This window comes from Erithacus rubecula (assembly GCF_903797595.1).
Source record: "Erithacus rubecula genome assembly, chromosome: 3".
In the NCBI taxonomy this organism is placed as follows: Eukaryota; Metazoa; Chordata; class Aves; order Passeriformes; family Muscicapidae; genus Erithacus; species Erithacus rubecula.
In genome coordinates, this window is record NC_136689.1 from 100,635,236 (window position 1) to 100,660,861 (window position 25,626).

At 34.5% G+C, this 25,626-nt stretch overlaps 1 protein-coding gene across 1 annotated transcript in view; it reads right to left on the minus strand.

Moving 5' to 3' along the window:
• Nucleotides 1-866: 866 nt before the first annotated feature.
• Nucleotides 867-25,626, minus strand: part of SMCHD1 (structural maintenance of chromosomes flexible hinge domain containing 1) — a 66,575-nt gene continuing 41,815 nt past the window's right edge. Inside the window, exons 30-48 of the mRNA XM_079300705.1 lie at nucleotides 24,809-24,934; nucleotides 22,885-22,964; nucleotides 21,290-21,447; nucleotides 19,435-19,550; nucleotides 18,928-18,989; nucleotides 16,888-16,975; nucleotides 16,356-16,487; nucleotides 15,041-15,190; nucleotides 11,534-11,660; nucleotides 11,249-11,368; nucleotides 9,838-9,923; nucleotides 8,697-8,819; nucleotides 8,301-8,491; nucleotides 7,476-7,585; nucleotides 6,082-6,152; nucleotides 5,068-5,239; nucleotides 3,036-3,194; nucleotides 2,213-2,336; nucleotides 867-1,274 (exon numbers count right to left, since the gene is read on the minus strand). Coding sequence (XP_079156831.1) covers nucleotides 1,172-1,274; nucleotides 2,213-2,336; nucleotides 3,036-3,194; nucleotides 5,068-5,239; nucleotides 6,082-6,152; nucleotides 7,476-7,585; nucleotides 8,301-8,491; nucleotides 8,697-8,819; nucleotides 9,838-9,923; nucleotides 11,249-11,368; nucleotides 11,534-11,660; nucleotides 15,041-15,190; nucleotides 16,356-16,487; nucleotides 16,888-16,975; nucleotides 18,928-18,989; nucleotides 19,435-19,550; nucleotides 21,290-21,447; nucleotides 22,885-22,964; nucleotides 24,809-24,934 — 2,298 coding nt within the window. The 3' untranslated portion in view covers nucleotides 867-1,171. The remainder of the gene's footprint in view (nucleotides 1,275-2,212; nucleotides 2,337-3,035; nucleotides 3,195-5,067; nucleotides 5,240-6,081; nucleotides 6,153-7,475; nucleotides 7,586-8,300; nucleotides 8,492-8,696; nucleotides 8,820-9,837; nucleotides 9,924-11,248; nucleotides 11,369-11,533; nucleotides 11,661-15,040; nucleotides 15,191-16,355; nucleotides 16,488-16,887; nucleotides 16,976-18,927; nucleotides 18,990-19,434; nucleotides 19,551-21,289; nucleotides 21,448-22,884; nucleotides 22,965-24,808; nucleotides 24,935-25,626) is intronic.

A 25,626-nucleotide genomic window follows, 5' to 3' on the forward strand; every position in this document is an offset into this window, starting at 1 on the left:
GCTGACTACCAAGGGCAAGAGGTGAATTCCAAAAGGAAATATTTCTGATGGAATACATATCTAATCCAGTAAGAGTCAAGGTTATCCAGAGGCTGAGGCTAGGCCGATGTCAGAATTTAAAAAAATGCATTTAAAAGAACTACTAGAAAATAACTTGGTGTGGTGGGACAAATTGTTACATGGCAAACCCTTCACTGCCTGATTCAAGTGTTGATGTCTAAATTTAGAGAGAAAAAACAGGAAAATGGGCTGAGGTAGGGCTGTCTTAGTTTCCTGCTGGTATTACATGTTATCCTGTCTTTATAACATGAAGCTCTGGAAAACCTTCAACTACAAATTGCACTGCTTTATTTCTCCTCATTTTGGAGGAATTCCCATTTATTAGAACTGTCACAGAGATGTGCACCAGTGACCAGCATTCTTCTAGCAAACTGCTAGCAGGAGGTCACCTATCTTTTAAAGTATCTTTTCAGAAAAGGAGCATGTATATAAAATGCATGTTGCTGAGAGTACAAATCAGTAGATCTGGTGTCAACACTCACTCTGAGGCAGAAATCCTTTGAGGCACATGTGAATCCACACATCCACACCCCTGAACACTGTTGCCTATGTTTTATACTTTCCAAGTTAGCTTCCTACTCTTGCCCTATCTTTTTTTTTCAATCAAGTCTGTTTTCAGGTGCTTGTTCTTACCCTGGCTGAAATTTATCTTTAATCATGGCTGGTCCTTTTCATCAATAAAATCTTTGTGATGCAGATCACTAAAGGTGACCTTTGACTATCCTCCTCAAGACAACTTGGGATGCTTTTTAAACTAAAATCTCATTTCACAACACAATCTTTTTAACAAATGATTGTACAGTCAGTGCTTTGTACTGAAGCAGTTTTATTGAAAAGATCTTTTCTTTCATAAATAAAAAAGAATATATTTTAAACTTTTTTTCACACACGAACATAAAAACTCTGAAAGCTTTTAGAAATGAAAATTAACTATACAAAAATTGGGTTATCAATGTTAAATACTTAAGCTTTTATTCCTACTAACTGAAATACTTGTATCTTCTATCCGTATAAAAATCTTCTGAGTAATGGTAATACCACATGAGTATTTCCTTTAACTAAATGTATTCACATTTTCAATACACAGCTTTTCCCAGCAAATCTCATCAGTCTATGCCTTTCTTTTTCGTGGAGTTCCATTAAGTTCTGAAGGAGTCATTTGCAGTGCTTGCTGTTGCTGCTGTTTTGCAGGAGAGGAGATCCATTCTTCTGAGCTAAACAAAACACATAGCACAGTGGCTTATAAACAAAGCTTTTCTTTTATATATATATATACATATACACAAATATATTATATATATAGCACAGAGCTCCCACAAGTATGAACAATACAAACCCCATGTTTGTACACAGCCTCTTATTATTGTATTTATTTTGCTGAAATGAAAAATAGCATCAGGCTATAATATTAGATAGTTTAACTACATAATCCCTTTAGTTCTATATGTAGATAAAAATTAAAATACTAACAAGTATAAAAGATAGAGACATAGTAATATAGTGAGACTGTTCTTGTTCTGAGATCCACAGAACAGTACTGGTAAGATTTAAATAGTCTCAGAAAAATGACCATAGTTCAGCAGAGATAATGATGTAGTCATGCGGAGAGACATGAGAAATGACAAACACAGTTTCATGTCACTTTAAAGATACAGACAAACAGATTTCCCGAATTTTTGTGTGTGTGTGTGTGTTCAAAAGCCCATCAGCACGGAGAGAATGAGAACAGATACCATGGGTAAAGAGATAACTGTATTAAACACTTTACCACCAGTTCACATCTATCCAGTATGTAACAGCAGATCTTAAAAGAGTTTACACACCAAGCCATAACAAATAGTTCTGGGTGTAACAGTGTGGAATATACCAGAAAATATGGAGAATGTGATGCACAAAGATGCCAATCAATCAATCAATCAATCAATCAGTTCATAAAGAGAAACAGAATTAGAATTAGTAAGCAAATCTTTATGACTCTTAAATAGCACCAGAAACTTGAAATTAAAAACTATTTTGAAAATCAGCTTTATGCAAACTCTATTCATTGTTGCTTATTGGATACAAATACGAATTAAAAATATGCAGAATAAATTAGTTTTTCTTTTGAACTCAGATTATGAGAATATAATGATTAGATTCAGAAAATACTTACTTATACAACTTTTTCACTGTGTCTCTTCGCATTCTTTTGGGAGGAACAGGGGTGTCAGACATATCTAACATGGTAGGCTGAAGTAATGATTCAGCACCTTTATCTGATAAAGCAGGAGTCATACCTATGAAAAAGTTGCAAGAAAGAACAAACAGCAAAATAATTTAACCTGCTGGTTATAAATGGGTCCTATAACAACAGAGTTAAACCTTTGAAGTAAGACTTTAGAAATGTCTTACTTCATAAATTTTATGGTTAGCTTATATCTGAAACAGAGTTCAAAGATGACAGTTAAAACTATTTGCTTTATTTATAACTGTTGCAGAGTAAATGTTGATTTTTTGGTAAATATTTTATTTGACATTAAAAAAATATTGGTAACTCAGACAATTCTTGCAGACTTTGGGGTGTTTCTTTTTATAGCTCAATGTTTTGATTGTGTTTCCTTAGCAAAAGCAATTCAGCTCTTTACTACACAGTCATTTCAAAAAGCATGCCAATGTTCTGTAGCATGAAGCCAGCCACACTAATAGTTATATAATCTCTTGTTAGTGAGATCATAGTTTCATGTTCACAAGACACACACTGACCACAATTATCTGAACACAATACAGGGCAGTGCTGCTCTAGGCAATATCCACAGCATCACTCTGCTACATACAGTCTTTCTATTCTTTCCTTAAAATGTGACATCTCTAAGCTATTAATGTTAACAATTTTCATTCATAGCTTGAACTTTGTAGTTTGTAAGAGCAGAATACATCTGGTTGCAGTTAACTGTTCTCCTCCTACAGGACACCAAAATTATAATACAATAACCTACCCAATTTTTGTTTTACTATCTTGAGGCTTTTCTCTTGTTCAGCAAGTTCCTGTTTTTTCTTTTGCATTTCTGGAGTGTTCAGTGACTGCAAATGTAAGTCAAGGTCCTTATTCACATTATCAAGTTTAATCACTGCTGCACGGTACTGCTGAAGAAGATCTAATTAAGGAATAAAACAATAAGTAAATGATCATTTTGATTTAGAATGCTACCAATACAACCTAGGCAATGTAGAAATCCACAAGAAAATATATCTTTCAAAAACTATACTTAAAAAACCATGCAAACTTATAATGGTTTGGAGGTTGTTCTTAAAACAGCTGTTAAAAAAAATCATATCCAATATTTTGACTCCTCTTTTCGAGTCTGTATCTTAGATGACAGTGGAGTACCTGCAAGTTCTGAAAATTATGTGGGAAACTGGTATCACTGTACACATCTTGTTGCCTATGTGTTCCAAGGGAAATTCTCCACCTCTGATGGCATTAAGTGCTTGTAGCATACTGTGTTTTCAGTACTACAAAGCAGAAGCTTGTATTACTGACTTGAATTGTATTCCACCTTGTGGACCAAGTGAACATTTACTGAGTTTCACTCTGTCTCACTATGAAAATCTAACCAGTTGACTCGGATAAACAAAGGTATATTTTGTTGACAATCCTTTTTCCTCTTTAAACATACAAGATGAAAAAATTTTCCACATCCAGGCATTGAATAAATACATCAAAGTAATAAAGGAAGAGTTCAAGCATGTTAGCCTGGGCTCATTCATTTTACTTTGAGGTGAGTACAAGGTTATCTTGCACAAAGCTTAACTGAACACTAAAACTTTAACTTTGCCATGGGGTGAAAGCTCTCTCACAGAGAGCTGCTGCAGACTAACAAAAGGCACTGCAAACTCTTAGTACAGCTTATTTTGTAAATACCTTGCCCGTGTAGTAACACACTAAGCAACTTTTATATCCTACAAACATTGAAAAGCAGCATGTCAGAACTAATGCTAAGTGTAAAATTAAGTTCAAAACAAGCCCTGTGTAATGAGATGCTGTCCTTTAAATGGAATTTTACTACAATTTTCCTTTAAATGTCTAGTATCTATCTAAGTGAAATTAAACATGCCCTTTGTCTTCTACCATGACTGCTCCAGTACTAAATTTAAGAAAATTCCAGTTTAATTTGTATTAGGTAATAATTGAGTTCAACAAAAGTCTGTGACTGACATACTTACTATGTTTTTCCTACACATATTAAACTTAAAATCCCAAGGAAAGATCTTTTTAGTAATTTCTTTTCACTACTCAACTGGTCAGTGCTAAGTAGTTTCCTCATATATATGGCTACTTTAATAGGTACATGTGTTCTCTCCCTACACCTCTCCAATGCACTGTCATGGATAAATTTCATGTCCTTTCTTTTTAAAATTAAGCATTTAAGAATAATCTTGTTTGTAAGACTTCTGTGTTTTACCCATCAGTCAGGTCAGTTGTTATATATCAGAAAATGCACCTTCTAACCTACTTTCTAATCTTTATTCTGAAATGAAGAATCCAAGCACATAAAGAAATGGAAGTAATCCCATAGGAAACAGGGTAGCCTGTGAGATATTCTCTCTTGAGAAAAGGAATTTTTCAATCACTGTTTCATAGAGCTCACTTGCACATAAGAAATTCTAAATTGATTATGGTGCTTCCAGAGTAGAAAGATCTAAAACTTGTTTTTCAGTGATGCCAGAATTCAATCAGCTCAATCTTCTCATGCCTGCTGTTTGAATGATTATTACTCCTTGTACTCCTTCTTTATTAAGACTAAGAAAAAGGGAATTATGTCATTATTATTTTTTATTTCAGGAACTGTAAAACAGCTATAAGCTTTTAAGAAAAGGCAAATTTAGAACACTATACAGCTTCTACTTCTAAACATAACTTTACGCTAAACTGGAGTTTTCCTTTCTGTATTATATCAGAGAATCAAAAAACATAGACAAACAATATAATTTTGTAAGTTTTGCATTTTTATGACTTCATTAACCCACCTATTTGTCCAGAGAAAGTAGAGTAAAGTTTTGGCATTGGTGCTCCAAAAACCATTCCTCTGAGTTTGTCCATTGGAGGAGCTTTATTCTGCAGGCCTCCAAATTTTCCATTGCTGCGAATCCTGTCTCCTTCCCTAGTCAGCAAGGTAGGGCAGTGTGTAATTTTTACAACCTGCACAGGTATAAGAATTGATAATAGATTAGTAACTCCATACAAAATCTAAGTTTTCAGCAATGCTGTCATGAGCCTTTGTATTTTTCAACTGCAATGCAACTTTGTTCCCTAATGAAAACATATTTTATGAAATTATGTCATGACTTTGCTTTCAAGCAGTAGAATACATATATTAAAATTAAGCACTATTGTCAATAATTACAAAGACTGTTTTTTTTGGGTTTGTGTTCTCACATTTTACCAGAACTCTGAAGGCAGAATATAGATCTATACCCAGAAAAAGCTGAAGGAAGCAGTGGCAATCAGTACAGTTCTACACATTTATGCTCACTCAATATTTTGATTCTAGCACGCTCATAAGCTGAAAGGAAAAGTGTCCAGTGTCAAGACTTCCTCAGAGACTCTTGCCTGCTAAAACATGTACCATTAAACCTAATGAAATGGGTTCCAAAGAGATCCAGTAAGTTTCACATCAAGTTTTTAGTCAAGTGGACCTGAAATTTCATCCTGTGTTTTATTACACATTAAGTGACTAGGAAAGTACAGAAGAACTTGTATTTAACACTCACAGCAAAACTGAAGATGCTTATCTCTGGAAACATGGTCCCATGCACCATGGCAACACTCACACAATGGAATGTGTTGAATGGGGGTAATTTTGTCAGTGCCAAAAATAGAAATTTCATTCATTGTTAAGTGCTTTGAGACCCACATGCAGTAAGCACACTGACAGCTAACACAGCATTAAACTTGGCAGTTACTCTAAGTTTTTAATGTACTAAATATGTAGCTCTGCAATACATCCCTATCATAAAATTTAAAGAAAAATTGAAACATACCTCTTTTCTGTAGTGGTTGGCAGCATCCAAGTTATCTATAATGATAGTATCACCCAAGAGCATACCAAACACTGAAAAATATAAATTTTTGAACTATGATATTTCTCCGGAGCAAGATAACTTGAGTTTTGAAAAGTCAATTCTGAGGCATCATTATTACATCTTCTAAGATAAGTGCAAGGGAAATAGCATGTAAATCATTTGTTTCAACAAAATTCTCTTGAGGTTGAGATAGATATGCAATCTTCTGCTTTCATCAGAGAATTCATAAAGAAAAGAAAATAGTACATTTAATTGCATTTTGGCATAATTGAGATTATTTTCCAATAAAATGCTCTCTTGATATTTTACATTTATCAAGACACATAATAAAATCCAAAGTTTCATTAAGTTATATAAATGATAACTTCTTAGAAATCATCCTGGAATGCTGAATTCTTTTCTCAGTTTCTTAATATGTTTCTTCATATTCAATAGTTTATCAAGGAAAAAAAACATTCACTGGCCAATGATCCAACTGAGCTTAAGACTCTCCTGCTAATAAAAGTCTGTTCCATCCAAAATCTACCACTGTAGTCATGCATGAGATATGTCAAGCAATGTGGTTTTTCAATTCCCCCAAGGGGCATAACGAAGAATTTATAGTTAAAAGTCTGTCAGTATCTAACTATCTGAAAATGCACAGGACTAAAAATTGGTCTTCATTAACAGTAGAAAGGAATATTTAATAGTGGGAGGTCATGAAGTAAAATGCAAAAATTACTGAAGTAACCACAGACTCCAACTCTCCATATAAAGGAGCAGGTCCATTTAATTAACAACGTGTAAGAAAAGGTATGGATTGCTACTTTGTTAGAAAAAGCAAGATGATAGTTTCCTCAACTGAAATCTAAGAAAATGGAAAGATTTCTTACAACTATTAAACTGTTGAAGCATAACACAGACAGTCATGTACATTTCAGTCTGCTGTGTACTTAAATCTATGCATTATACATTTCTGAGAGGAACAGAACTGGAAACAAAGCCTAACAAAAGGAGTAACTTCTGCAATACGAGATTAAAAAATTAATCTTGTGATGGTCAGCTTCTGTTTTAAAGATTTTAGGAATAAGATAATGTTGCAGGAATTTAAACAAGAAAAAACCTGCTATATTCTAAGCAGAGAAAATGAAACTAAGACAACAAGCAGAAGAAAGTGGTCATTGTTGAAATTTTCACAACTTTTGTTTAAAAATAATTAATGGTAATGCCCACCTGTTTTTACCAAAAGAACTCAGGAGGAATATATGCTGGTATTTGCGAACATATCAGTGCAGAGTATTGAATGGATTATAATTTGTGATGTATTTAATTTTTTAAAAGAAAGAAGTTCATAATGATTTCTTATCAATTACCTGTTTGACAATACTCTATGTTATCTGGAAATGTTAATAGATCTCTGGCAAATACAGGATTTCCAATAGGTTTGAAGAAGGTTCTTCCATTTTTCAAATGAGGTAAAGGTCTGGTTAAAGAAAGGGAAGAGTGAGGGAAAAGAAAAAGAAGAAAGCAATTTGTCCTTACTCTAATCAGGAATCTCAAACTGAATTGAATGCATCTTAACACTTCCACATTAGGTAAATGATCCCACCATTATCTGAAATGCCAGTTATATTAAGGATTTTTCTTTTTAGTGAAACACTGATTTGTTATGAGACATTATTTCCAACAATTTATGACAAGTTTTAATGTACTGTATTATGCAAACTGAGGATTTGAACCTTACAAATCAATTTATACATCAGATCTTTTCTAAAGGCCATTCTTATTATATTAGCAGTTATCTTCATAAACAAATTATTCTCAGGAGAAATACTGTGTTTTTCTTTATTTTTTCAGGCAACCAAAATAGCAAAATTAATTTCTACTACTACAGATGATTTTAGGAATGTATTGTGAAACTGGATTTTTGAAAGTTATAATCTGATAAGAAGCACTATATTTAAAATAAATTCCTGCTCTCTAGGAAACATGGAGACAATGAAAAAAATTGTCTTATTTTTTAATTTAAGCACCTTATTAAATAAAGAACATTATACAGCAGTTAAAGATGTAACACTGAGACTTCAGCTAACACATTACTTCAAATCTTTAATTGAAGTTTAAAAATCAAATTAGACAAGAAAAAAAGAGTTGAAGTATGTAATACAACTGCAGAACTTTCATTGTTTTTTCCCTACCTGCTCCAATCTGGAAGTGTCTTCTTGTAAATAGAATCAAGGGGTAAGACTTGTTGTCGACCTTGAGTTTCATCAAAGATAGAACGAGCAGCTTCTGTGGTCAGTGTGACCACACAGTCCATGTCACTTGCCAGGTGCCAAGAAATAACTTTTGCTGCTTCATTATCCTCGATTTGAGCTAGATGTGCAATCTGTACCACAGAAGTTACAACAGTCAGAACAGAAACCAAGACCATGTCCCCTTTTCGTAGTAATTACAATAATCCTGCAACTTGAGACAGACATTTAATTCCCCTCTTGATGGCTCTGCTAGGGGAGCTGGCAATTGGATAATTTCTCATCAGTGCTGCTTTCTGGAACAGAATTCATTAGTAAGCTCCCTGCAAGAAAACTCACCTTGCCTAGAATATCCTGGTTGCCTTTTGGATAGTTTGGGAGGGTACAAGTTCTCCTTGGCTGCTTCATTACTCCTTCTTGTTCCAACATCTTTTTTTTAATCAGAGAATCCACATACTGAAGCTGAGAATGAAAATTCAATATCAGCAATCATATAGCAGTGGACTTAACAGCAGAAGCAGTTATCTGTCATCAATTAACTTTCTAACAAACATTCAATAACCTGAAACAGACTTTTAATGTATAAGAGACCACACTGCACAATCCCAAAAAAGAGCAAAGGGAAAGCTCACTGCAATTGTGACCAAACTTTTTCATTACTCCCTTTTTTGTTTTGTTTTTAATTTTTAAGGACTTCAAGGAGCATTTCAAAGAAGTATCAGTGCTTGATAAGAGACAAAAGTGAAGAAAGTTTAAAACAGCAGGAAGAGACAATAATGAATGTACAAAAAATGACCATTTCAGGAGACTATGCCCAAACTAGAAAAATTTAGCCAGCAGGGGGAATTTCAGTACTAATACTGCAATTTAATTCTACTGATTTGTGATTAATGATTATAACTTGATCTTATCTCATCTAAGGATAATTGTTTACATAGGTGTTTTTTTCCCCCAAATGTTAGTAGTTTGAAAATCTTAAAAAAGTTTCCTTAAAATATAACTGGATCTTCCAGGGAAATTAGCAATAGGGTACATTGCCCTGAATATGTTCAAACTTATTTTTACATAAACTTTGGTGGTAACATATGCAATTCTCTCATTCTCTGAAAAAAAGTGGTTTCCTTTGGCTTACTTATGGCAGAATACATCCAATATGTATTGATCAATCTCCAAAAACCCACTGTAACATCTAGCAGCACCAGCAACACTGGTAACCTTATCAGAAACATGAGCAGCAGAAAAACAAGACTAGGATATGAAAGAGAAGGATTTTGTTAGTTCTTTAGCAGTTTTTTTAAAAGATCACACTAACAGAACAATAAAAAAAAAAAAAAAAATCTTAAGTTTAATATCAATCCATAAATTTTCCTACAGTTTAGATTTCCATTGTTTTGGTAACAGGTGTGATTCAGCAGTACTGATATATTATGGATATCAATTTTAGAGATGTTAATAGAGTTGGGTAAAAAATAAGTCGTACTATGTTTGTCTGTGGTAATTCAATTTGGTGCTTTTTCAGTTCATTCTTCAGGACAGTTTCTCTTGCTTCAGCTTCTTTAACCTGACCTGAAACAAAATCCAAACACAGTGCAGAAATGATAGAAAGCAATGGAACACTTACAGAATTTCTTACAACTCTTCAGAATTATGCCAGCTGCAACTAACCCTATCCACCTCTTTATTTCAGCACAGAAGATCATATTTTTTTCACAAAGATCTTGCAATTTTGTCCAGATTCTAAATAATTTCAGCATATGCCACACCTTCAGCATCAAGAAGAAAAGGGACCTAGATGTTTTATATCAGTCTGAGAACGTCAGCTGGTTTTAGTTTTCCTCCTCAGTTATGATTGTAAGTGGCTCTCCAACAGGTGAAAAGGCAAGACAGAAGAGAGGAATAGTGGCTGGCACTACCTTCTTTTGTATCTTATATGGGACACCACTTTCTGGACACTATTTCCTCAGCTCTCATATCTGAACTAATTTAAAAAACAAATGAGTAAACAGGTGAGTTGCTTTCTACCCTCTATTTAAAATGTGTTTATATTTCAAAATGTTACTTAAGCATAAAGTGTAATGCTGTACTATAACTTACTCTCTACAGATGTGCATGTATGAAACAAAAATTTTATGCCTTTCACACTGGAATTCACGATTTTTCATTGATAATGGAAATATACAGTATTAAAATTAAAAGAAACAGTGTCATCTTCTATGCCCATCTGCTTTATTTACACTTGGCGATTATTTAAAATAAAAATTCAAAACACAATTATTGAAACAAACTTTTAGTCAACAGGCAGGATGATTCAAACAAAAAAAAGCAAAGAAAACATTTCTTTCATTTCTCTCATTCCCATAAACCAGTGCCCTCACACTACTCTACAGTTTATCAGAACTTTTATAAAGGATTACACTTGCTGAAGAACACAAACAATGACAACACTTCTGAATAATGTACACGGGGTCAAATGTGAGGGGGAAAAGGAACATTTTGAAAACATAAAATTAACTTTTAAAAAGAGGACTATCTATAGTCCATTCTCCTTAAATTGTTTTTAGGCTACTATTGAATTTCCAGATGTATGAGTATGCAAACATGGGGGCAAAAGGCAGTCATGGATAAAAAGTACACCAACTTCAATGTTTCTTTTCTCCTTTTGATAATTCTGACATAAAACATTCTATTTCAAATCAATAACTTTATAGGTATATAGGTACATCATAGTAATTAGATGATTCCCTGCAATATATAAGCCCCTTCTGCTACCCTCTAATTACTATCTCTCATGATTTCAATATTGATTTTTCTCCCCTTCTCTATATTCTCAAACTCATTAAATGAGAAATTTAATTCACAGAAAAATTATTTACATATTTAATTGAACTTACATTTCATTTCAGCTACGAGCTGATTTGTAGTATCAAACATCTTTTTGTAAAGATCTATGGACTTAGATAATTGGTCTTTCTCCCTGGTCAGCGTTGCCATCAGCTGCTGCTTCTTGAAATCTGCAGAAATAAGCATACACACTTTTAGAACATACAGCAACATACTTAATTGGTTTAAGCATCAGCAAAAATCTCAAGCTATTACATAGTTCTGAAAACATATTCTAGATCTAAATATAACTGATTTTAAGGAAAAGCAAGTATTTTAGAGCACTTAAAACATACCATTGTAAAACATAAATGAGAGACAATATGGTTCCAAAGGTTTTTTCAAAGCTGGCAGATGTGGCTCAAAGACAAGAATATATTCAGTGCTATCTCTTCCAGGACTGTCTTCAGCCAGCACTAAATTCTATGAAAATAAGCAAACAAACAAATTTATACCCATGCTTGAGGTTACACACCAAACAACCATTCTTCAGCTACTAAATCTTTAAAGTTATATAATGTCTATACAGTATTACTACAGTGTTAAGTACTGGCTTGGAAAATCCTTTTATAACAATTAAACAAAAGTAAAATACAAAGACATAACTATTTTATAGTTTAAGAATTAAGATTGTCATTCTACCTGTTCAAAAAGTCTTATTATTTTTGGCTATATATTTTATTTCAGAGACACATACTCAGAAAAAAGGTCCTCTGTGCTGTCTCATAAGCAAGATATCCTCAGGTGTACTTCATTCAGTATGTGAAATGCAAACAGATCATTAAAATGAAAGACCCAATGAATAAACGCAGAGAAGGAAAACAAACTATTCCCAGAGCTAAATTAAAGTTACTGCTGTTACCACGGAAGTAGACAGCAGATCCCAAATGAATTAACAATATCTGTCCAAACACTATCATAAGCATTTATTTTCTTATCCACTACTTATTGAAAAGTTATACTAAATCCTTTGCTTTTCTTTATAAACATGAAAAATATTATAAAACCATAAAGGTAAACAGAAATAAAATCAGTAAAGGTAATATCTAAATGTGCTGTTACTTTGGAAAAGGTATCATGCATAAAATGAATAATGCTTATAATAAAACTCATACAGTTTCCACCTTTAACATGTAGAAATTGCTACTCAACTGGCCAAATGAAGAGAGAGGTGGTTGCAGCCTAAAAGAAGAGATAGATATAACCTTCAAAGATAGTCTTCAAGGCTTTCAAAAATACTGCAGCTACATATTTTATCAGGGGAAGTCTGTAATGGAAATATCTTTTCCTTAGAAAATATATGCTAACAAAAAAATCTAAACATTTTTCTTCATTAAACAAGTTTAGTATTCCTGAACTTGTGACTAAGGGTAAACATGTCAAATTATCACTTTAATTATTTGTGCTAATTGCACGTAACTGTCTTTATAAACAAGATGGAGCAATTTCAAAACACCTGAAGAATATGACTATGTCCCTACCCCTCTCCCCATTACAAGTCATATGAAAAGGATAGTGCATCACAACCAACAAATCCTTTCCACATGGGTTTTGTGAAGTCAGTATAAACCAGATGCCTGACAACTGCCTGAAGAGGGGGAGAGGTTCACTGAAATGCAATTAGTCCCCATGGATGACTGGGGAAAAAAACAAGTTACTGTCAAAAGCAGCAGGATCTCTTTAGAACATAGTAATAAAAGGAAGAAGCATGCAAGACTCCCCACTTCCTACCAAACCAGGAATAGCTAAGCAGAAAAAGAAAAACCCATCTGCTTACAAAAAAAAAAAAAAAAAAAAAAAAAAAGCGGTGGGGCAGGACAAAACAAGTCAAACAAACAACTCCCCAAACACCATAAAACTCAGCACACTCCTCTTCCATTACATAGGTTATCTTTGTCACTGATGGAAGACTGGAGAATTTAGGTCACAATTATGCAACAGCAGGTTACTACTACACGAAGATAAACAAAAATAAAAATATATTTCTGCATTAGCAAGGAGTCTTAGAAATTTTCCAGTAATTTTATCTGAAATGTCACAGGCCATATATGAGGTTATTATTACCTATATAAAGGTATTCAATTTAAACCTTGTTACCATAAGGGTATATGCAAGATTTGCAGAGTGGTTTGTAGACCAGTGGTTTTAGCTGATCCTTTAGCTATACTTTTGGACCTTTTCTTAACTCCACCTGCCTGAGGAAAAAAGTTTTCACAAACCAGTTAATGCATCACTCCTGAAACATGGTAGGGAAACCACAGAAACCCAAGAGTAGAACATAAATCAATCAGTTTATTAATTTTATCTGATACCAGTATTCAGTCCCTGCAGTTTATTTTACTAGGTTGTTCTTCATACATATTCTGTCTCTTTTCTGTATGGATTAGAGCAGACCAGAATTAGGCAGATTAATAACATGTGGCCATGTTAACTAGATGTTTCTTTCCTTGACTACTATTGATAGAGAATAACTTAGGATGTGTCATTCAGTTTCACATATGTAGCTCCATAAAATCAGTCAATGTACTGAATAAAATATATTATGAAGAAGTTTCTATGTAGGATCTGTAGATTTTAGGATTCTACTATGGTTTTATGGTGGTGATTTCCAAGATGTATTTGGAGAATTTATCTTGGCTGCTATGCAGTGTCTGTCTCCACTTGGCACACACTGATGCCAGTCTGTCATAAAGCTGCTTCCAAAGAGCAAGCTAGAAAAGGTGGCTGAGAAAATGTCCTTAAGAAACCTGGACTCTCCTTTAGAACATCTTCTAACTGTTTAAAGACTTCTTTAGACATCAGACAGACTTTAAAAATATGTGACAACCAAATGGAGTAGGGGTATAATTTTGTTCTGCTATTCTTATAGGATATTTCAAGTTGAAAACAAAAACAAAACAAAAAAATCAATATGCAACTTTTTCACCACAGGAATATTACTGACTCAATTGGTAGGCTTTTAAGAGAGAGATTATGACCATTCCACTCAGAAGAAACTCCACATTCAGCTGGATTTTCTTTGGTGTGTTTCGAACAGTTCTTGGTTTTGTGCATGTGCTCTTTTTCCATTGTGTCTTTGTATCAAATTTTGTAGCGACTGTGACAGATGGAACTTACAGGTTTTAAAAATTCAATCTGTATTTGTTGAAGAAAAAGTGATTGCAGTGATGTGACTACAATATGCAGCACTTTCAGAGTATGCATGATGCCAGAGATTCAAACCAAAATAAGGAAAGCACTTTTAACAGTCAAGTGCATTAATGAGTGAAACAAAGCATAAAGAGAAATGGTAGTTTTATCTTCTTCTAATGAGGAGTAGGATGCCTTTCTACAAAGCATATATAGACCCAAATCTTAGACAAGATGTGAAGAGAGCCCGGCAAAATTTAATTATAAATAAATGAAGAAGTCAGTTCAGATGATCTTAAGATATTACAGCCCGAGAGTATTACAAACAGAAATGTATAATACCAGTAATGTTAATGATTTAACTACAAATTGGTTTAGTGTTATTCAAATGAAGAAAATATTTTTCCTGGATCTTCCTGAACGTCCTCTTTGCTAACACAAAGTACCTGTACATTTCCCTCACTTGGCAAGGATAAACAGTTTAAAGAATGTTCTTCCTTCAGATTTTCTGAAAATCAGCAACCAAACAGAAGACATAATTTATCTACTTATTTCTAAGGGAAAGCTACAATAGAAACTAAATCTCCACAGAACCCAACGAGGTCTGAGATAACTTTAAAATTACAGGAAAATAAACCACACTTTTCATGGAGCTGTGTGTTTGTCACACTTACAATTTCAACTGATCCACTCTCCAATGGAAACTCTACTGTATTGACTTTCCCCTGAAACTGAGGGAGCTCTATATCTTCTTCATTGGGGCTTTTAATTTTTGCTATTACTCTGCCAACTAGATCAAATCCAGTATGGTTGTTGTATTCATCCTGTAAGCAAAAAAGAAATTTAAGTTAGTGTGGGACGGAATTAAATAATCCATTTATATACTGCCCTGGATTTATATGGCAAGGTGCTAGCAGTCTCTGCAGAGGCAGCCTCTGTGAGGAGAGGCTGGACATGGCCAGTGCTCCACCTGATCAACTGCAGGGACAACTGAGCCTCTCAGCCAAAATGGTGTTTCTTTATATTTAATAATGGGCAAAAATGCACAGGCAAGTGAGAATGGTAGGGAAAAAAATGGAGCAAACAGCAGAGAGTGAGAGAAGGAACCACAGCACCACGGCAGAAATTCCCCTGCAGCTCACAGGGAAACCACACTGGAGCAGGTACTTCCCTGTGGCCCATGGAGGACCATGGTGGAGCCCATGCTAAGACATGTTGATAATTCCTAGACTGCAGCCTGTAGCAAGGGCTCACACTGGAGCAGTTTATGAAGGACTGTGACCCACAAATGGACCCATACTAGAACAGGAAAACTGTGAGGAAAGAGCACTGGCAGGAAAGAGCTGAGGAGCTGTTATGGGTTGACTAGGACCCCCATTCCCCATCCACCTGCATTGCCCAGGGAAGGGTATAAGAATCTGGAACAAAGATGAGCCTAGAAAAGGGTGGGGGAGAAGGTGTTGCTTTAGTTTTTTGGTCTTTGTTTCTTATTACAGAAATCTTTTTTAACTGGTGATTAAATTAAATTACTTACCCACAAGCTGAGTCTGCTTTGCTATTGTGGTGAGTAAGCTGTGATTTCCTTTTATGCCTGTGAACACTCAAAGTTCAAGAAACCCTATATTTTGCAATACAAGATTTCTAAGAGAAACTGCCCCTGGGAAGAAAAATCCTGGAGGGAAACATTTGCTGTACATGTAAGTGTTTCCCCACTACAATATATTCTTGGAACAACTCTTCCTGTGGCAACAAGACATAGATTTCAAACTGAGATACCTGACAGCAAGGACCAAACATTTCCATTTTGGTAATCTGTATGTAAATGAAATAAGATGGACCTGTCATATGCTGAAAAATCACTGATTAGCATTTTATTTTATAAAGTGAATCAGCAAAGAAACAGTAGCACTTCCTTACAGCAAAATTCAACATAATTTTAGCAGTCTTTTGCATTTCTCTAATTATGATTTGGTATGGAAGTATAGTTACCATTAAATGGAGGTACAAATCCTTGACCAGTGTACGGCTGGTAAGAGCTCGAACATTGGAAACTGTTGGAGTAGCTGGTAAAGAATCGGGTAACAAGCGTACAGGGTCATTAGGTACAACTTCAACTATAATCTAGCAGAAAAAGGAGGAAAAATAAAATAAAACAAAATAAAATACTGATATAATTAACTGCAAATCATCTGCACACTTGGGTTACTCAAAAAATACTGAAACTAATATATGTGAAATTTATGGACAAACCTGAAATAAATTAGCACAACCATAATGCAGTTCTGTTAGGTTGCAAATGATGCACATCTGTTATACCATCAAATTGTTGGTTACAGAAATTAATGAAAACATATTTTGATCATCAAAAATTTGAAATCAATAACTGCCAAAAATAAAATTTTTTTCAAAACTTGTAGGTGAAAGTGTTAGCATTCTGAACCTACAAAATATCATAACACTTCACCCAGATTATTCTGTGTTATGTAGTCTTGGCTACCTGCAATTAATTATAGATTCAAACCTGTTCACTGTTGAGCATATTTGTCTTATCCATTGCAAAGGTAAACTGGATAACGTAAGTGCCCACTCTCTCCGGAACCATTTTATCCCTAAAAAAACCAAAAACAAAACCCAAGAAAACATGAGTCAATATTGAAGTCATAAGTATGTAAGTATGCAAGCAATTCAAACTCTGAGTAGTACTCCAAACTAGCTAGAAAGCCCTTCTAAGGCATAATGCTCCTCTGTCAGCAAGAAAGCCATCAAAGTTCCTTGAGAAAGGGAGTAAGGCTTTTCAAAGTTTGAATGAGCAAAGTCTCCTCCAAGAGCTTGTCTCTTCTACATGACAGGAAGTTTGTTATGGCCCTATTGTTCAGAAATCTGCAAGTCTACATAATTTCATTTCCTATTGAGAATTTTCATAAAACTACTGGAACAAAACATCTAGATGTCTAGATGTGGAAGAACAAGCATTTCTCTCTAATTTCAATAAAATTTTCATAAAATCCTAGTAGCTAATTCCTTTCTTAGTTAGATTGTACAAAGTTGAGTAACTTGGACCACTTGTCAAGGTTCAGTATAGTGAGAGAGAAAAAAAGTTTTCATTCTACCTTACAGCATTCCAGAGTGTAGACTACTGGCAAAGAACCCCACCATCGAAACACAAAGAAAAGCCCAGACACCTGAGGTTCTGCTGCTATAATTTCACCCAGCAAGGAAGGCCACATGGCATCCAGGTTACCTATGCAGTGTTTAGCAAGGGATAGCAGTGACTTACAAATGCTTATAAACTTTTGAGGAGATGCAAGACAAGATTCAGGTATTTCTCCAAGGATGACATGTGGCACTCTTGAACTGATTAATGAAATTCTTGTTTTCAACATACAGCATTTTAACTGTTTTTTCAACATTAAGTAATTTATTTTTTATGAATTTATTTGGGAAGGAGCAATATGCAAGATTTCCTGGAATGCTTAACTTGGAAAAAACAAAATCCAAAAGCTTAAATATTTCTAGAACAGGCCATGACTTTTCCTTTTCTAGATTTCACATACAGAAGTAACAATTCTTTTCTGAATTTTACCTAGCTTAAGACTGACAGTAGCATCTGCTTTGTCAGGATGCATTAAAACACTAATTAATAATCACTATATAATCAACTAAGGATCTCATGGCTAGATAGACACAGGCTTTAGAAAACGAAGAAATAGCAGAGTTGCTATAGAAGTTAAGACTTCAAAGCAGCATCTATGTTATTGACTGGCAATAAACATGATGAAAACCATCTGAGAGTGTGCCAAGACCAGGAAAATAAGAGGAAGTCACTTGGTAGACAGTGATGCTACAGGCACTGGCAGCAACAAGCAAAACATATTTTTCTACAAGGCCTGCTAATGGGCAGTGCCTACTCTCCTTTCAAATTTTTCAGTTAAGATCGGGAGTTTTAATTCTGGACATTTGTGGACAACTACTAAACAACAGGCACCTATGTAAAAAAGCCCACTCCCAGGAGGCAAAAACTGAATCAACAGCCAGTACCATACTATTTAGCTAATCCCATAGAATGTCTACTAGAAATAGATGCAGAAAGAATGTGGCAGTCAGGCACCCAAGGAACAATTACTAAACTGATAGGACCAAGGTCATAGTTCAGGATTGATGCACAGCTACAGAAGGTAGTAAAAAAACAGAGTTAAGTCTGCTTTGTCCAGCCTGCAATTCTACAGTAGTTGAAGCAATATTGAAAAGAATTAAAGAATGTTACCACATAAGTTACAAACTGATGATGCAGTTCCCTCTTCCTAGCATTTCTCAAAATGTATTCTAACATATTACCTTAGACTCTTTTCTTCTCTACTCTCAGATTATACAAATATCAGAAGTATCTAGTAAAGAATTCAATCTTCACCTCAATGAATCTTGCTAGTATTGCACCTTTTCTGTATCATACTAATTCTGTGATGACTATTATTATCAAACCATAAAACTCTTCTTTCTATTTCAAACTATGTATTTTGTATAGTAAGTTCCATGAGTAATTGTAGAACAAATGTTTTCATACCTGAAGAAGAAGAAGCTGTCTTCCTTGTCATCCTTCACTTTACTACAGCTAAATGTTGCAACCTGTAAAGTAAGATGCAAACAATTTAATGCAATATACTGAATGTACTTAACTTGTAACATGCTACCAAGACTTAATTATTTTCAGGACTGATAGCCCACAGCGAGTAAATGAGACTGCCTATATTTTAGACAATAATTTCATGTTCTTAATTCTCAGTCTTTTCTTTGCAAAATTCAATGTGGCTGCTTCTAATACTCTCCTTGCTATGAGTTAGCTTCTGCAGAATATTTTTGTCATTACTGTAGTACTGATGTTTGACCAGTCTGACAACTTGTAATAGGACAGACACAGATAAACACAGAGGGTTGATCTGCAATACTTGTTACTTAAAATCTAAAACAGGATGCAGATCTAAGCCAAATGAAAGACAGCTTCTACTCTAAGTATGTTTGTCCTATGCTGGCATTTTCACACCCATTTTGAAAATGCATTTTGATGACTTACATCAATTGGTGTCCTAATCCGGCTGTTCTGTGCTCCCCACATTTTCATAGAAATTCGTGCTGGATTAATATTTTTAATAATGGTGTCATCTTCAGAAAGAACACTAACCATAAAATCTGTAGGATGAAAAACATGTTTTGATGATTATTTTTATTCAGAATTAAGAAGCTCAAAATTCATTAATTTCTGTGTCTCCATCACACTTAAGAGAAAAAAAAAAACCTTACAAAACAAGTATTTCAAAAAGAGCCAAAACCATTAAGAATTTCAAACCAGATAAGAAAAACCCTCTCTCTTTATCCCTGCAATGAGACCAGGTAACAATACTAAGGGAAAAACCCAACATTTACTTTATCCAATGACAGCTTTAAAAACAATTCTAAAATTTTAATTTTCTTTTTTTGCCTTTCTGAAATTATCATTCTTATCAAAACAGCACACCAGGCTGCTTTTTGCTCTCAGGAATGAGTACCATTAGCTAAGTTAAGTAGGCAATTCCTTCCTTCAAGGACAGGAAATCCAAATCCCCCTCTTCCTTCAAAAGTACTTTAGCCTTTGAACTACTGGATAGAAAGGCACAGAAGCTGTAAAAGACTGTACCAACATCACAACCATTTTCCAAAGGGATCTGAAGCTGAGTTTGGCTGCTTCTTACAGACTACAATCACATGGTTGTATCTGTAAGAAATAAGACTATAGGGAGATATTTCACTTTGTTGAGTGGTTCTGCAATCAAAATACCAGCCATTTTATAACCTAATATGAGAAATTTCACTTTTCCTGTATGTCCCATAATGGAATCCAAACTAGAACAAAGCTATCCTCCTTCTAGTTCAAAACATGAACAAAGCACATGGATTTAATGCATGTAAATGAACTTGCACTGCTCATGCAGGAATGAATTCTGCACTTTAAGGAAGGACTATTCTTTGATGTGCATGATGAATTCAGGCATGACCCCCTCCAAGATTACAGTGCCTGCCCTTGCATACACCTCAGATCACCAATAAATCAAATAATTAGGATGTTACAGTATTTTATTTATTTAATAATATGAGGCTGTTAATACATAATTTATTATCTAATTTTATTTAAAAACTTAATGCCATATATATTATATGCATTATATTGTCCTATTTAATTCTCTTTTAAACTCAAAACCTGGTTGATTTACACTACACACTACATTTGATAAAGGTCTATTTGGCAGGAGGTTGGAAAAATGATCTTTACAGGTCCTTCCAACCTGAACCATTCCGTCATTCTACGATTCCTCTGGACAAAACTAAAATACCTTCTGAATTTAATCAAGGTCATAACATTGTATGGAGTACTTCAAAAACAAAAAAGCTCTTGTCATAAAAATGCTGACTGATCAATTTATGACAGCCAAGAAACAAACCCTTTTGTGAGAGAATACAGCAGGAGACAAGAATATTTTGTGTTGTCCTCCTGCTGATTACTTTTTGGTTTGTCCTGGCTCACAGTTGGCCTAGAATTTCATAGCTACTTCCTTTGTTACTATTCCACAGAAAGAGATGAAGAAAAACATACATTAACTAGCTCAGATCATATTTTAATAAGACAGAAAAGAGATTTTGTAGTTTTACCATTTACAGATGGATAAAAGGAGCAATTTGGAACAAATAAATAAGAGGTCTTTTGAAATGCCTTCCAAAGATGACCTACATAATCTCTTCTGTCCAAATGTTACATCTCAGACATAGCTGTTACAAAGAACAGAGAAACAGACCAGAAAAAGCAAAAATATACAGTAGGAAATCACCAAAGTAGTTTTTCACAGGCCTTCAAAGCCCTTTAGTGACTGATTTCCACCAAAGATTCATATACTTACCAGGGAAGGTACCTCCTGCTGGAAAAGAAGGACTTTTGTCATATTTAACATTCAAGTGCACAGGTTTCTCAGGATCAGGGAGGACATTTATTTTGATTACAAGACAATCTAATACAGTCTTGTAGTGTGAGGCTTTAAGCTGCAAAATGTGCTCTCCCCTGCAATATACAGAGATCATAAAAATGGATGTAAAAACTCTTCTGAAAAGACAATTTTCAACAGGCTTCAAGTCTGAATAATGTACATGAAAGCATGCTAAACAATATCTAATAGTATAGTAGGAAAGAAGAAAAATGTGGAACACAATGCACTTAGACAAGTAAAATCATGAGTTTAAGTTATTCTTAAGATATTAACTTATTAAATTTAATTTTGTGTTAGTATTTAATTATTTTGATCATAGTGCATTGCCCGTAAGACACTAGTAACTACAACTTCAAGTAGCAGAAGACAGTAAAGTAGAAAGCAATTAAAACAGTGAGGAGCATTGTTTTGATAAAAGTTTCCAAAGAGTGAATCCATGTACCATTCACATCAAGCATAGTACACTGTAAGTATATCATGACTTCAATGCTATCAAATAACTAATTTTCTTTACAGTATTAAAAACATAAATTTCAAGTTTTCAAACATAACTGGTATTTATATATAGTGTATAGTATTTAACTGTACAGAGGATGTACTTCCCAGCCAGTTTTAATTATGCTATAAACAGTATGATGTCACACCTGTTTCTAACCTCCAGTTAGAAAACTGACAACTAATATTCATCATCCTTTTATCAAGTCACAGGCATTATAAACACATTGAGCACCATCAACAGCATGTAAAACAATTTCCTTCAAAATGCAAAAGTGTTATGGTCAAATCCTCCATATTTGAATGCAAAGAAATAAAAAGAAATCAAAGAACAAGCCCTTACTGCTAGTTTCAAGATAATCTAAAGCCAACCCAGTCTTACACAGGAAACTCAGGGATACAGGGAGTGAGTTGCAGGACTGTGAATATTAAGATATAGAAATTATGAATTTGAAAAGCCATATGGGATATCAGTGTGCAAGGGAAGCTATACATGAAGTAAACATGAATAAACACAACATGAAGAAGCAGGAGCCAAAGGACACACATCTGCTGGAAATGAGACTTCAGCAGTTCAATTGCAAACAGGAAAAATGAAATATATATATATTTAAAATTCCTTTGGACACTCCACTAATCCTTTAAAACAATGCCAGAGACACACAGAGAAAGTGGTATTTAAACCCTCTTAGAATGTGTTCCTACTTTAAAAGCATAGTGTCTGGAACTGGCCACTTTAAGACGGTACATTCCAAAACTCATAGTGGTTTATATGACCACTTGCACTTGGTGCAGATTGTCAATAATGAGGTTCACCATAACCAGAAAAAAACCAAGATTCACAAAAATACACAGCAGCTTCTCAGGAGGCCAAAAGAAGCAGCTACTGATTTAATTTAGTTAAGAACTTACTGTATCTGTCCATCCACCTGCATATGAAAAATAAATGTTTGATCTTAGCTCTAGATTACTACTTGGTAGTACTTTATGAAATCCATCTGGTTTTCACTACTTACCTAGGTGCATGAATAGTAAAAACTCCCAGGTTAGCCCTACCAGTGTCATCTGTTTTATGTTGCTGGTTTGAAGGAACAAGCTGTCAAAAAATAAAATTCTTTCAATGATTCAGAAATAGTATCAAGTCATAGGATAAAATGTTATCTCATTTGCCTGCATACTATCCAGTGATTTGAGTTGTAGCTAAATTTTTGCACTGTAAATTAGAGAAAGATGTATGAAGACAATATTAACAAGAGTTTTCAAATTCTCTGCCTGTTTTTAAAAGCAATCACTTCATCTGAATTAGGATATTTTTCTTCATTAATATGTTCAAATATTTTATAAATGTTATTTTTTAAATTGCTACTGATGCTATCATAACCATAACAGATGTTAATCTGAGTGTCAGATCCAGAACCTTCCACAAACTATTTAGTGCCTGTTGCAGTGCTCCCCCAGTTCCCCTTTAGTTTTGGATCTTAAGATAAAGGAGTACAGGAAATGTATGCTGCAGCTGCATGGTATCAGGCTTTGGAGACTTGGAGGGTGGAATGTGAAATATAGAGAACATATTCTTTGACAATTTCAGTTCCCAAAATCTTCTCATTTCTTTTGAGAGACTGTGCATACAACCTACTGTAAATACCAAGGCAGACCATGCTGTAATAAACTCTTTATAACAATGATCCACCTTGGCTTTCAGAACATTTTCTCCTGGACACATCCCATTAAGATAAAGAACATAAAGACTAAGACATGCTGCTGGTGCTCCATGGAAGAAGGCAAAAAATCTGAAGAGACAAAGCATGCCACCACAACATCTCTTTGACCATGGAGCACAACCACACAGTGCTACTGCCAAGATTGTGTCTTCCCTCAAGAACATAAATAGAGCCCACAGTGAGTTTCAGCCGACACCATAAAGGCAGCACTTGGGGCCAAGAAAAAAAACCCCAACTGTGAGGCAGGCTTCTATGAAAAGAGAGTAAAATACAGAATAAAAATGTTCACGATATCAAGAAATCTATTTCAAAAATATCCAATTTAAAAAGTAATAACAGCATAGTTAAATTGGGCAAAAGCTAAGGTTGTGGCACAGCTCTGGAGGAGTGAGTAAAAGAAGGTTCTTAGCAAATGCACAAATGCACTGCAAGCAGGAACAAAAAGGGAACAGGACCAGCCTGGATGAAAAAATGTTATGTCCAGAGGTGGATGAATATATCCTGTGCTGATAATATATATATTCAATGTAACATTCTCTGTACTAACAGGTAGGAATGTTTGACAGCTTGACTTTCCTTTCTTTTCTCCAAAAACAGGAATAAAAAATTTAATGAAGGGAGTATTTGGTCAAAGTCCTTCCTTTGTACAGACCGATGTGAAAACCATCTGATAGTCATATATCACTTATGGAACAGACAGTAACCACTTAAATTTGGGCTAGATTTGCATCGTTATTGTTTAGATTTCATTTATCCTGCCAATGATTTTCACAGGATAATCAAATAGGGCCCAAACCTGCTGTCCAGCTTTACAAACAGACCAGTAAGTCATACATTCAGGAATCAAAATTGAAGAATCATCAGATAAAAATTATTTGGTTGCTAGTTGAGACTGTATCATCATCATTCAGTAAATTACCTTTGATAACACGAAGGATGTGCTGGTGTGATGTGCATGCAAAATTTGGAAAAAAGTTCCATAGAAGATTTGGAATGTATTCAAATTATACTCAGACACTGTCCTATAGTAATTTTGTTATATTTGTGGTTGTTGTCCTGAGACCTGTTTGTTGCCACTATTCTTATAGATTTAATTAGTCTTTTGTGCTCTTACAGTATTTTATTAATGTTTCCAAAAATGTCCTGAAAATTAAGATACTGCAGACACAACAACAAAATTTGTGTTAAACAAAGTTCACCTAGTAAGGCCAATGCTTACCTTTAAGTTGTTACTCTTTATAAGGCTGATTTTGACATTAGGTTCAGGAGTTGGATTTCCCCACTGATCGCACAACTGAACAATAAGGGGCCTCTGCAATTCTCTACCATTAATCACTGCAACAGGCTGGAAGAGAAACAAATGCATGATAACATTCAATTCTACATATCTCGGACATTCATGGCAGTTCAGGAATCCCCAGAACAACAGTGCCCACTTTTTCTACACTATCTGTCTCCTAGAACAGCTAGACTGTGATTGGATGGTAGGCAGGAATGTATTTCTAGAATTTGTTGATATTCTTTTGATAGACTAAAATGCACTACTTGAATTACATGGCATGGGTTACTCATGTTGATGTGACTAAAAGGAAGGACACGATTCTGAAGGCCTTATCCATGTCTTTGTTGTAGAAAGAGCTATGGCCTAAAACTTTTATTTTCTGATATACTTAAACTGCTGTCTAGAGAACAAAAATATTAATGCAACTCACTTTTGTCTCATTTTCCTTCTCCATTTTCCCAAAACACTAATCTTGATTCCTGTACTCTATTGAGAGATACAATTTTCTTTTTCCTGCCTTCAATTTTCTATTCTGGTTTCTGCAGCAAGTTAAGCACTATTACTGGAATAGCCAGAGTAATCATTGAAAACTAATTTTAAAATCCCTAGGCAAATGGATGTACCAAAAATCTCTAGCCATTTCCTTTAAGTGTTTATTTTCTGACAGTAAACACTTGTAAAATGAAGTAAATTTGGGACTGCCATCCTACATCCTGAACATCAAAAAATCTCAGCAAGAGATGGGGAGATGAGCT